Genomic DNA, 12,248 nt, shown 5'->3' on the forward strand with positions numbered 1-12,248 from the left:
GGACCTTCCTGCCAAATACTGATTTTTATTTACCAGGCCAGACTTCAGCAAAGTCACTTCAGTTCCTTTGTCTCTCCAGCCATTCGCTTGATCACCATTTACAGTTTCAGGCTGTCCATATTCTTTATTTAGATCTTCCTGCACTTTTCAGAATGGCAAAACCCAAGCTGGTTGTTGCCCCAAAACATAAACAGTGGCTGGTAATGGCTGTCCAAAGCCCATAGCCCAGGCAGGACACTCTCACACTATAAAGATCAGCTCCCCAGGCAGAAACGGCTGCTTTGGAGGTTGTTGTGCAGAAGAAACTTTTAAGGCCTCCCACACAGGTTGTTCTGCAGATGAAACAGGAGGCAAAGGAACCTACGCAACAGAGTTGTGCAGTCATGAGACTCACAAAGCCATCTAGTGGTGCACAGCAAAAATCTAGAATGTTTCTCTTGCTGTATTTTCCTTAATTTAGAAATGTGGTTATTGGGCTGAAGTCATATGAAATGAGGAAGGGCTTCAAATTCAGTGTTTTTTCGGTGTAATTATAATTGTAGCCCACTGAATAGATTCCAAATAGACTCAAATCTGTCAGGTTTTATAAGTATAAAAGAGGATAATACATGACTTTCATGTAAACAGCTGAAAAGCAAGTTAAGGTCCTGTTGGTGATGCTCGAGCACTTTGCCAGGGAAGGGTAGGGTGGGGGTGGATGCTCCACATTAGCATATGCTCCACTGAAAGACTGAGCAGGATGAAATCAATACATTTCAAAATATGGCCAAAAGCCTACTGGACATTTTGCTTCAAACATGTCATTAAGCCAGCATGGTATAGTGATTAAGAGCGGCAACCTCTAATCTGGAACACTGGGTTTGATTCCCCACTCCTCCTCCATGTGTAGCGAGTTGGATGAGCTGAGGCCAGTCCCAGTTCTCTCAGAACTCTCTCAGTCCTACCTATCTCACAAGACGTGGGGAGAAGGGAAGGTTTTTGTTAGGCTAGTTTTTTTATACCCTGAATTTTACTACCCAAAGGAGTCTCAAAGGAGCTTACCCTTCTGCTCCCCACAACAGATAGCCGGAGAGGTAAGTGAGGCTGAGAGAGCTCTAAGAGAACTGAGAATGGCCCAAGGTCACCCAGCTGGTTGCAATTTTTCAGTTCTATGTAAACCGCCCTGAGCCTTCGGAGAGGGAGGTATATAAATGTGAATAAATAAATAAATGTGGAGTGGGGAACTGCACCCTGCTTTCCAGGTTAGAGGCCCCTGTTCTTAACCAAGACACCAAGTTATAAGCCGCCTTGAGACTCCTTCAGGCTTAAAAAAATGGGGCATAAAAACCAACTCTTCTGTTTCTTTTAAAAACCTTGATTTAAAGAAACCAAGGCCTTGAGAGAAAAGGGACCACTTCACCCAGACAGCGCCATAGCATTCAGTTCTGCACAGGCCATCGTACCTGACAATAGGCATGATTCCCAAGCGCCTTGTGGGCCTCATCGATAACCAGGCACTTGATCTCTGCTGCAGGGCACATCCCACGGGTAAGGTCATTGACCATGATTTGAGGAGTCAGGAAGAAGACTCGCTTGCTCTGCCACATCTCTTTCCGATCCGCAACCTGGGTACCTCCTGGAACACAAACCACCGCCAGTGTAACCCTTTAGATAAAATTGCTGCTTTAAACACTCAGCCATCCGTCAGCGTCTAGCCAAATCTCATTTCCTAGTGACAGGTGGCAAAACATGACCAGTTTTGCAGTTACAACCTTCATTATCCATTTAAGGGTAGAAAGGCACAGAGATACTGGAGGCACAGAAAGCACTCATATTGAGTAAAGACCCAGTTCTGGCTCCCTCTGCTGCCCGGGCAGTGTCAGGCAGTTGTGCTGCACATGCTCCCCAGCTTTGGAATGTCCTTTTTCAGGAGGCTCCTCTGGCCCTTCTCTGATTTTTATAACCCTTCTACAAGCTTTGGGCTCGATGGGAATACAGCTGATTTCTTCCATCCATTGCTTGTTTCTTTAAAAAAGAAATAGCCTACTCGGTTTTGAGTTTTACTTGCTGGCTGCTTTGGGCAACTTCTGGAGAAGGAAAGGCAGGAAAAAAAGGAATCAAGTCAGGCCTCTCAAATGCAGGTTCAATATATCTCTGGAGCTGGTCAAATTGCATTCCAATATGAAGCTCCTAAATAAAAACAACCTGAATAGTTCAGATGACAGAGAGCTGGACAGAGCCTGGAAGCTAAGCAGGGTTGGCCATAGTCAGTTCTTAGATAGGAGGCCGCTAAGGAAAACCGGGGTGGAAGAAAGCAGTGGCAAACCACCTCCCGTCATCTCTCGCCTGGAAAACCAGAGTGGCTGCCAGAAGTCAGTTGCAACTTCACAACACTTAGTTACAGGCAATAACCAGGGAAACTGCCTGACTGAGAGGGAGGCAACGGCCCTGCTTGCTGACACTTGATTTAAACATGAAGCTGGCTGTGTCCAAGGCCCGCGCTCACTGGCACTCATGACAGCAGACCGCTGGAGCTGAGCTGTGATCTGACCTTGGCTGTGTGAACCAAAGATCCTTCTGCTTCATTGGAAGCATGCCTGAAGACAGGCTCAGTCCCGGACACGTGCCCAGAAACAAGGCGGTAGAGACCCACAGCAATCAAGGGGGCTGCAGCCCTTTCAGACAGCAAGGGCAGGATCCCTTGTTGTACACAATGCTGAGATAGCTGTGCCAAGAGGGGTGGTTCTACAAATTTAATCAATCAAATAAAGTAGAAAAACTAGACCAGCAAGCAAAGAGGGCAGAAGCCAACCCCCACCCCTACTCCCACTTATGCTAGGCACACAGGAAGCACCCAGAGCAGTGGCCCATCAAGCCCAACATCCCGTGTCATGCAGGAGCCAGTCAGGTGATACTGACAGACAGCAGTGGCATTCAGAATTCTGTCTGCTGCCTCTGAGCTCAGAGATCCAGTCAGCCATGGCCACCAACCACTGATGGACCTCTCTTCCAGGCATCTGGATAACCACTTTCAAAGCTATATACTGCAGCATCCCTGCCTCCTCCTGGCAGAGAATCCCAGTGTTTAACTAGCATGTGTTCTGGGGCCAAATTAGCCTGATCTGGCTAGACTGCATAAAGCAGGTTGGTCCTGGTTAGCACTGGATGGGAGACGACCGAGGAAGCACAAAGACCTGGGCTTTGTAGACCATATTTGTCAACCCTGGTGTGGATGGCCCAGAATAGCCAGATTTCATCAGGTCTCAGAAGCTAAGCAGGCTCAGGGAGACCACTAAGGAAATCCAAGGTTAAGACAGGCTGGCAATGGAAAACCACATCTGAAAATCTCTTGCCCTGAAAAGCCTACAGTAGCGAAGTACTCAGAAGTTGAAGCCTGCCTGGCTTCTAAAGGGGATTGGATAGAATCATAGAATCATAGAGTTGGAAGGGGCCATACAGGCCATCTAGTCCAACCCCCTGCTCAACGCAGGATTAGCCCTAAGCTAATAATAAGCAGATAAGCAGAGGTCAAACAGTGGTTATTAGCCACAAGGTACAGAGGGAACCTCTGTCTAGGGACGGAATCTCCCTCCCGTCCAGATGACCGAGATCCCTTGGCCTGCAGGAAATGGGAGTTTTCTTGTAGTTGAGGGCTGTTCATAGATAGAACATGCTGCCTCCAAGGCACTGTTTTTATTCACTGGAGGTTTTTAGGACGAGACTGAAAGAACACCTATCAGGATTGTGTGTTTTTGTTCCTGGGATGGGGAGATAGACCGAATGGTCCGCTCTGGTTTCTTCTAGCTCTGTGTTTTTGTGGTTAGGGGGCAAGAGTGGGATGACTTCTCAGGTTCTGGCCCTGGTGGTGGACCTCCTGATAGCACCTAGGTTTTGGCCACTGTGAAACACAGTGTTGGATTGGATGGCCCATTGGCCTGATCCAACATGGTTTGCTTTCCTTATGTCTGGGGCTCAGCCTCACCACACTCCTAGGATATCTGTTGTGGGGAGAGGAAAGGGAAAGCTTTAGGATGCTTAGGGCTAATCCTGCGTTAAGCAGGGAGTTGGACTAGATGGCCTGTATGGCCCCTTCCAACTCTATGATTCTGTGATTCTATGAGCAGTGGAATAGGCTGCCTAAGGAGGTGGTGAGCTCCCCCTCACTGGCAGTCTTCAAGCAAAGGTTGGATACACACTTTTCTTGGATGATTTAGGATGCTCAGGGCTGATCCTGCATTGAGCAGGGGGTTGGACTAGGTGGCCTGTATGGCCCCTTCCAACTCTATGATTCTGTGATTCTATGATTCTAAAGGAAGGTAAGCTGCTTTGAGACTCCTTCTGGCCGACAAAAGCAGAGTCTTCTACTTGTGGTCCCACTGCTGGACTTTCCGAGGGTTTGGGCCGCTGCAAGACACGGGGTGCAGGCGCAGAAGGGCCGCTTCCATTGCAACCCCCCACCCTCCCCCTCCCCCTCCCCCTGCCCCTCCCCGGGGGTGGGGGTCGCACCGGTCATGTGGGCGGTGTGGCGGGCGGGGATGGCGAGGAGTCGTGCGCAGGCGCGGCGCTGCTGGGCGACGAGGGGCTTGGTGGGCGCGAGGAAGACGGCGCGGCCGGCGGGGAACCAGCGGTAGAAGTTGTGCAGCACCGCGGCGGCCACCAGCGTCTTGCCCAGCCCGGTCGGCAGGCACAGCAGCGTGTTGCTCTCCAGCGCCGCACGCGCCGCCCGCGCCTGGTAGCCCCGCGCCTCCAGCCCGGCCCCGCACGGGAACAGCCACACCGCGCCCGCCGGCCCGCCCACGAACCCCGAGCCCGGCCCGGGACCAGGACCAGGCCCGGCCTCGCACCCCGGCCCGGCCCACGCCTCAGGCAGCGTCGCCTGGCGGGGCCCCGACGACGCCCGCATCCCGCTCCCCTCACGGGCGCCCGACCAACCGCCGCAACCGCCGCGCGCCGCGCCCTGATTGGCCCGCGGGACGCACGCCGCGCACGCGCCCCCCCCCCCACCGCTCCCACGGCGGCTGCGCGTTCCTTCGATCCGCGCCCGAAACTCAGGTCTCACCGCGGCGCATTACCCGGCATGCACGGCGTCGGGCGGGCGGGCAGGACTACGCTACCCGGCGTGCCCCGCGGAGCCCCGGCGGAGGCGGCGTAGGGAGGGGAGCGCGCGCGGGCCGCTGGGGGCTGTAGGGCGGCGCGCGTGAGGGAGATGCCATGGCGGCTCCCGCGCAGCCCTGGAGCGCGGAGGAGCTGCGCAGCGAAGCGCTGCCCAAGAGGGAGATCGTCCGCTTCCTGCAGGAGCAGGCGGCCCACGGGGTGGGCGCATGGAGGGAGGAAGGCGGGTGCCAGGCCCCAGGCGCGGTCGGGAGGTCTCCCGGAATCTCCCTCCCGTCCAGATGACCGAGAGCCCTTGGCCTGCAGGAAATGGGAGCTTTGGGGGGGGGGCAAACTCTGTGCTGCGGAGGAGGGGGGGCAAAGGCAGGCAATGCAGATGGCCCATGGACTACAATGACCATGAGCCCCTGCCAGCTGGGTCATGGTTATTGTAGTCCATGGGCATCTGCAGAGCGACCCTTCGGCTGCCATGGGATCTCAATGGAAATCCCTGCCCTGATTTCCTCCTCCTCCACAAACAGAACCTCCGAATCTCCAGGAGTTTCTGCAGACCAGAGTTGGCAACCGTGCAGACTTCTCTTCCCCCATTTCCCCTGCATGCTCCCATCGGCATGGCTTCTGCACGCCCTCCCTGGCCTCCGCCTTCTTCACCCTCCTGCACATCTTAGGTGGAGAGAGCAGTTCCAAGCTTCCTTGGTGGGGGGAGGTTTCGAATCTGGTTCCCATTTTTAGGCACCTCTGGGCAGAATGGCCCACGTGACTCTCCACCTGAATTGAGACCCAAGTGTATGGCCAGGGTTTGTGCTGAGAAAGCCAGTTCTGGCTAGCCCAGGTGCCCGTGCACCACGAAGGCAGTGGGCTTGTTTCTTGGGGCAGGCGGTTGACCTAACTCTCTTGGCTTCATTTGCAGTTCCTTGCACAGCACAAATTACTCGGGCAGATAAAGAATGTGGCCAAGACTGCCAGTAAGGACCAGCTGATTACAGCTTATAACCAGCTCTTTGAAACGCAGGTAGGTCTGCTTTGCTACACCACTCACGTGTTTACTGAATCATATTGGGAGTGTGCCCCCTGTGGTGTCTAAGGGCGTTGTGGTGTCCATGGGCCTGGGGAGCAGTTCTTGCCGAGCGGTTGGTTCAGGGTTCTATGGACCAGCACGCCATCCCGGCAAAGCTGCGGCACTCAGTTGAATCTGGTAACTGATGAAAAACCAGTGGAGCACCTGCAGAATGGGAGTGACGTGTGTACTTTGCCAGCGGTTGAAAGTGGGCGAGAACATAAGGAAGCCATGTTGTGTCGGGACGGTGACCCCTCCAGTCTATAACTCCGTGTCACACGGGGACCCTCAGGAGGTCCACCAGCAGGCCTGTGGCATTCTGGAGTTTTGGAGTTGGCTGTCTCACAGGTTGATGTTTTCTTTGCAGAGCTTTAAGGGCACCGAGAGTGCGGAACATGTGACAGAGCAAGTGAAAAATGTCAAGATTGATGAAGACAAGCCCAAAGAGACCAAGCCTGAGGAAACAGTTAATGAGGTACACTGCTGTCTTGTCAAGCTTTGAGATCTTTGGCCAGTAGGATCTGAAAATGCAGCTGGGGGAAGAGGCGGTAAACAGTGGTAGCTACATCCAAATCTCCCCCACAGCAGAATGTCTGTGGAAGTCCCAGTTCCCACAGCACATCCTCTGTGCCGCTGTGTTCCTGAGTATGTGACGTGGGGAAAGTTCTGAATGTCTGAATTCAGACTAGCATCGTTTGTTGAGATAATGTATCTGTTGTCTCTCCAGAGACATCCTTGAGGCAGTTGCAGCCCCATAGATCTAAATGATTTTTAACGGGTTCTATGGATTTCCTGTTCATATGCTGGTGCTCCTGTCCGTGCCCTGCTGGACCTGTGGGCTGAGGAAAGGCCTGGGCAGTAGACAAGATTGCTTCTAGGCACCTTCCTCTTCGGGTATATTGAGGCCCTGTGGGCTTTGAAAAGGCGAGGGAGATCCCTGGGGCGACAGTGGAGGAAGTGGTGGGGTCGTGGAGGAGGGGATGTTTTCGGTTTTGATTGGTTTCATCTTATTGTAATTTTATGCTGTTGTAAACTGCTGCGGGCCAGCTGTGCTGGGAGCGGTGGGATAAAAATAGAACAAATTAAATAAACAAACAAATTGCTCTGATAAAGCATTCTAAAACTTCCTCCACAACAGCGAAGAAACAGTATTGTTCTTCAGGCACTGCATCTACGCAGTGCTGGCATCTGGGGCCTCTTTGGATCTGGCCTGCAGGGGGAACTGCAGATAAAATCTCCTGCATCTGTACTGACTTGGGGCAATGGGGCCAGTGGTGCTGGGATTGTGTGGGAGGCAATTTCTGGAGCTTCCCTGTGTCACACTGCCCGCATCCACCCCAGAGCTGTTCCCAGGGACCCACTGAGTCCTGAAAATATTATTGTGGGGGGACCGGAGGTATTGCACACTGCAGAGGACAAGAGACATTTGGACATGCTCTTCTGTGAGCAAGACTGCGCCAGCATCACTTAGGGGAGTCTGTTTTCATATTGTGAGAGAAGGAGGATGACTGTTGTGCTTCTTCTCTCGTTGTAACACAGGGCCCCCCCAAATATACAAAGTCGATTCTGAAGAAGGGGGACAAGGTCAACTTTCCCAAAAAGGGTGATGTCGTCCACTGCTGGTACACAGGGAAGCTGCAAGATGGCACGGTCTTCGATTCGAATATTCAGACAAGTGAGTGTTTGGCGCATTCCCTGTGTTGCTGCTGTGGGAGACACGAAGGCCGTGGGGAGGGGAGAGGCTCAAGCAGACTCACATCAAGGCTTGTCGCACCCTAAGTGCCTCCTGCTCACGCTGCCGCGGGATTCACGGAGTCACCCCAGGCTCCATGTCTACCATTGCGTGACTTGTGCTTATTCTAGTGGAGGCGACTGGCTTTTGTGCCCTTGAGAATCCACTCAGCCCAGCTGTCTTCTTCAGCACTGAGGTGATGTCCGGGGATGGTCCCTGTGGAACTGCTTCCCATTTTGCAGATTACAAAAACTGAGCCTGCAAAACAACAGACGGGCCTAAGTGAACAATGAGTACGGCTGGTCTGGGATTTGAACCCAGAGCTCTGAAGCCTGAACTGCTAACAGCATGATGATTCACAGGGAACCTCATCTCCAGTCCTTGTTAGGTTATGAAAGTCAGGGACGGCTTTGTCGTCTCTCATCATTAAAAGTGTCCAACAAGGTTTTAGTAAGGATGTGCCACTATAGACATTCCTGTGGCCTTGAGGCAAAACCATGACACATTTTCTTATAGGAACCAAACATGCTTGTCAACCTTCAGGAGTTTGCATTTTGATTAGCATTTTTCCTGACATCTCACTGAGACTGTTCTGCATGTAGTTTGAAACCATTCCTGGCGGTTGGTCTCCTCTGCTGCCCACAGCAGGAACCTCCCTGCCCCCCTCCAAGTGACAACTTCTCAGCTACTTAAAGAGAGCCATCCTGTCCCTTTTCAATCGGTTCTTGTTTATGGGAGAGGAGAGGGTGCTGACTCTCTGAAGAAGAAATGCTGGAAAGGCCCCTGCTGTTTTTTCAGGAGGAGATCTTTGACAGGATGAGATGCCTGGTCACATGCCCCCTGCATCATGCTCAGTGCCTGTTTGGCTGTCCTGGAGGCAGGCTCAAGGGCACCTCTGCTTGCCTGTGTGTTCCCCCGGCATGGGGCTGCTTGCTCTGGCCTGAGCCGTTGCCAGCCTTGGCCCTCACCACCTAGTGACTTCCCAGCAGGCCTTTGAGTGGGCGGAGGGAGGTGTTTCTGGGCCCTCGTTCAGACGCCCTCAAGAGCAAACTCTCCTTTTCAGGTTCTAAGAAAAAGAAAGCGTCGAAGCCGCTGAGCTTCAAAGTCGGTGTTGGGAAAGTGATCCGGGGTGTGAGTATGCTGTGGGACAGGTGTGGCTGGAGCCTGCCTGTCAGTCTCCCGGCTTGTTCCGTGGTTGGCAGTGTCTTTTCCCAGGCAGCTGGGAATGCCTGGGCCTTCCCTTCCCCACCCCCTCGGCCATCGGTGGTCACACCCACACCACCGACTGGCCTGCATTTCACTTCCCTGCCTGCTGCAGACTCAGAGGGACTGGGCTGCCATGGGCGGGACCTGGTGCCTGCCTAGAAAAAGCCCAGGAGCGGCAGATGTCTCCTTGCGTTTGCTGCAGACAAGGAACAGGGAGCTGCTCTGGGGAGGAAGTGGGTGGGGGATTAATCCTGACCAAAACCGAGGTCTCGGCCTGCTTGGGGCAGGTCATCGGGGCAGGCAGAACGCTTCCTTCCCCGTGTAGCAGCAAGGAGACCCGGCCCCCTTGTGTTTACAAGGCCCGGCCCTCAAGCTCCTCTTGTGGATTTCCCTCCATCTTCCTAGTGGGATGAAGCTCTGCTGACCATGAGCAAAGGGGAGAAGGCGCACCTGGAAATCGAAGCTGAATGGGCTTACGGGAAGAAAGGGCAGCCAGACGCCAAGTATCCTTACAAAGTTCGTTGCTGAGCTATGGGCAAACCTTAAATGCTCACCGTCCGGCTGGGAGGAGGGAGGGGAAAGCTGGAGCCAGCCTCCCTTGGCCTTGATTGGAGGCACATCTGGCTGGCACTGGGACCCGGGGAGGCATGCACTCAATCACGTTGCCTGTGGGGCAGGAGCAGCCAGGCCCCCAAGAAGGGATGCTAGAAAGAGCAGCAGAGCCCTGCCGCAATCAGCCAACAGAGGGTCCGTCCAGCGTCACACAGGGGCCAGCAAGCTCCCCTGGAGAGCCAGTGACAGGCCTTCCCCCGAGGCTGCCTGCCTCTGGAAGGGGAGCTTCCCCTTAGCCACTGAGGCTAGTGGCCATTGAGCTTCCATAAATCCACCGGATCCTCTTTCATCCCAGGGAAGCCTGTTCCACTGAGGAACCACTATAACCATCAGAAAAATCTTCCGGAGGTTTAGATGGAATTTAGAATCACAGAGTTGGAAGGGACCTCCTGGGTCATCTAGTCCAACCCCCTGCACTATGCAGGACACTCACAACCCTCTCGCTCCTCCACTGTCACCTGCCACCCCCTTGAGCCTTCCCAGAATCAGCCTCTCCGTCAGATGGCTCTCCAGCCTCTGTTTAAAAATCCCCAAAGATGGAGAACCCACCACCTCCCGAGGAAGCCTGTTCCACTGAGAAACCACTCTGACTGTCAGGAACTTCTTCCGGAGGTTGAGACGGAATTTAGAATCATAGAATAACAGAGTTGGAAGGGATCTCCTGGGTCATGTAGTCCAACCCCCTGCACTGTGCAGGACACTCACAACCCTCTTGCTCATCCACTGTCACCTGCCTCCCCCTTGAACCTTCACAGAATCAGCCTCTCCGTCAGATGGCTCTCCAGCCTCTGTTTAAAAATCCCCAAAGATGGAGAACCCACCACCTCCCGAGGAAGCCTGTTCCACTGAGGAACCACTCTGACTGTCAGGAACTTCTTCCGGAGGTTGAGACGGAATTTAGAATCATAGAATAACAGAGTTGGAAGGGACCTCACGGGTCATCTAGTCCAACCCCCTGCACTGTGCAGGACACTCACAACCCTCTTGCTCATCCACTGTCACCTGCCTCCCCCTTGAACCTTCACAGAATCAGCCTCTCCGTCAGATGGCTCTCCAGCCTCTGTTTAAAAATCTCCCAAGATGGAGAACCCACCCCCTCCCGAGGAAGCCTTGGCGGCCTGATTGCCCAGAAGGCAGGTTCTTGGCTTTGCATGAGATCTTGGCTGCCCGGGGGAGACGGCTGATGGCCGCTGTGCAGATGGAATATTCCTTAACTTGCACCCCTCCCAGGATTCCGCCCAACGCAAAACTTTTTTTCGAAGTTGAACTGGTGGATATTGAATGATGGGCCTTTTTCTCCTTTCGAGACTGGACAGCGGTGACGGTTTGCGTCCAGGGAATACTGATGTGGCCTTGTCCCCACCACCCCACCACCACCGTCCGGTTGCCATAGAGCCGATCTGAAGACTTGGGGGGGGGGAATTCTGCCTTTTGTTGCTGCTGCTCCATGAAGTGTCATAAAGGTCTCCCATGCAGGTGGTGCCACTGCCAGGTGTGATGCTGTTCCTGAGCTCTGCTCGAGGGGGGAGAGGGGGCCTTGCTTCTTAAGCACAACCAATGGTGTTTCAGAGGAAAAGGGAAGCATTGTGCAGAATGCCTGTGGGCGCCTTTGGAATTTAGAGAGGCTGAGCCAGACACAGAATCTCCCTCCTAAAACAGAAAACATCCATGGAGAAAGAAGGGAATAAAAGGGACGCAGTGCGGGGGCAGCGGAACCACAAACCTGGGGGCCTCAGGGACCCGATTCTCCCGCACCAAAGGCAACTGTAATGGAGGAAGCCCAGCCACGCTCCCCTCCCTGTTGTGCCTGCACACCTACCACCGCCTCCATGGTCTGCCCTGAGGCCCCCCAGCGGGGAATGCTGATGCCAAAAGGCCCAGAAGACTCGTGCTGCGCTTTGGAAGTTGCAGGCAGCCACCCCTACTGTCGGAGGCGTTTGGGCATGATTCCAGGCTTGGTGGGCAAGAGCGCAGAGGCATTATTATTTAGTGGATTTATATGCAGCCACTCCCGTGACGCTCGTGGTGGGTCACAATCAGTAAAAAACCTCCTTGAAACTCCTAGTACAATAAAGCCCATCTAAAACCCAACACCCCCCGACCAGCCCAAGCGGCACAACCCCAAAATATCTCGAGGAGGAATAAACAAATCAGCGTCAGGTAGCCCTAGAGGGGGGGTCCAATCTACCATCGAGGCGCCGCATTCAGTAGGGGTGCCAGCCGTCCCCTTTGGGGAGGTCTTTACTTTCATCATTTGGAGTCATGTGGGTTCTTCTCCCCTCCCTCTGCCCTAGTGGGGGCCAGTTTCAAGAAGGCCCCACCCCTACTGAAGCTTTGGTGGCAGCCGGACTTTCCCCCCTCAAAAAGCCCCCGGAGAAGTGATGGGGGTGAGGCGGTGAAGGAGAAAGAGCAGGAGGGGCCGCTCTGCAGGCAGCCTCCCCTCCTATGATGATATCCCAGAGAGGCTGAAGCTTCCTTTGTCCCCTTAGGAAGAAGAACCGCAGCAGCAGCAGCAGCTTACACAGGATGGTTTTATTTAAAAAAGACACT

At 53.9% G+C, this 12,248-nt stretch overlaps 2 protein-coding genes across 4 annotated transcripts in view; one reads left to right on the plus strand and one right to left on the minus strand.

Annotated features, from left to right (window-relative positions):
- The window catches only part of FANCM (FA complementation group M), a 54,988-nt gene extending 49,996 nt beyond the window's left edge, over positions 1-4,992 (minus strand). Inside the window, exons 1-2 of one of the 3 annotated variants that reach the window (XM_077324145.1) lie at positions 4,486-4,992; positions 1,443-1,615 (exon numbers count right to left, since the gene is read on the minus strand). In XM_077324145.1, coding sequence (XP_077180260.1) covers positions 1,443-1,615; positions 4,486-4,882 — 570 coding nt within the window. In that variant the 5' untranslated portion in view covers positions 4,883-4,992. The remainder of the gene's footprint in view (positions 1-1,442; positions 1,616-4,485) is intronic. The other 2 variants (XM_077324143.1, XM_077324144.1) reach the window with 2 other exon arrangements.
- A 66-nt stretch (positions 4,993-5,058) lies between these two features.
- On the plus strand, positions 5,059-11,173 carry FKBP3 (FKBP prolyl isomerase 3). The gene is made up of 7 exons (XM_077324147.1): positions 5,059-5,292; positions 6,002-6,103; positions 6,516-6,623; positions 7,688-7,823; positions 8,944-9,011; positions 9,492-9,589; positions 10,929-11,173. Exons 1-7 carry the CDS (start codon positions 5,191-5,193, stop codon positions 10,981-10,983), a joined length of 669 nt encoding a protein of 222 aa, XP_077180262.1. The 5' UTR covers positions 5,059-5,190; the 3' UTR covers positions 10,984-11,173.
- The last annotated feature ends 1,075 nt before the right edge of the window (positions 11,174-12,248 follow it).

This window comes from Paroedura picta, chromosome 2, assembly GCF_049243985.1.
Source record: "Paroedura picta isolate Pp20150507F chromosome 2, Ppicta_v3.0, whole genome shotgun sequence".
Classification (NCBI taxonomy): domain Eukaryota; kingdom Metazoa; phylum Chordata; class Lepidosauria; order Squamata; family Gekkonidae; genus Paroedura; species Paroedura picta.

What these genes read in the sequence shown, in the direction of transcription:
- FKBP3 (XM_077324147.1), top strand. Translation starts at nt 5,191, where the DNA reads ATGGCGGCTCCCGCGCAGCCCTGGAGCGCGGAGGAGCTGCGCAGCGAA. An exon ending in CTGAGGAAACAGTTAATGAG is followed by an intron (nt 6,624 to 7,687) that starts GTACACTGCTGT and finishes GTTGTAACACAG; the next exon opens with GGCCCCCCCAAATATACAAA. An exon ending in CGATTCGAATATTCAGACAA is followed by an intron (nt 7,824 to 8,943) that starts GTGAGTGTTTGG and finishes TCTCCTTTTCAG; the next exon opens with GTTCTAAGAAAAAGAAAGCG.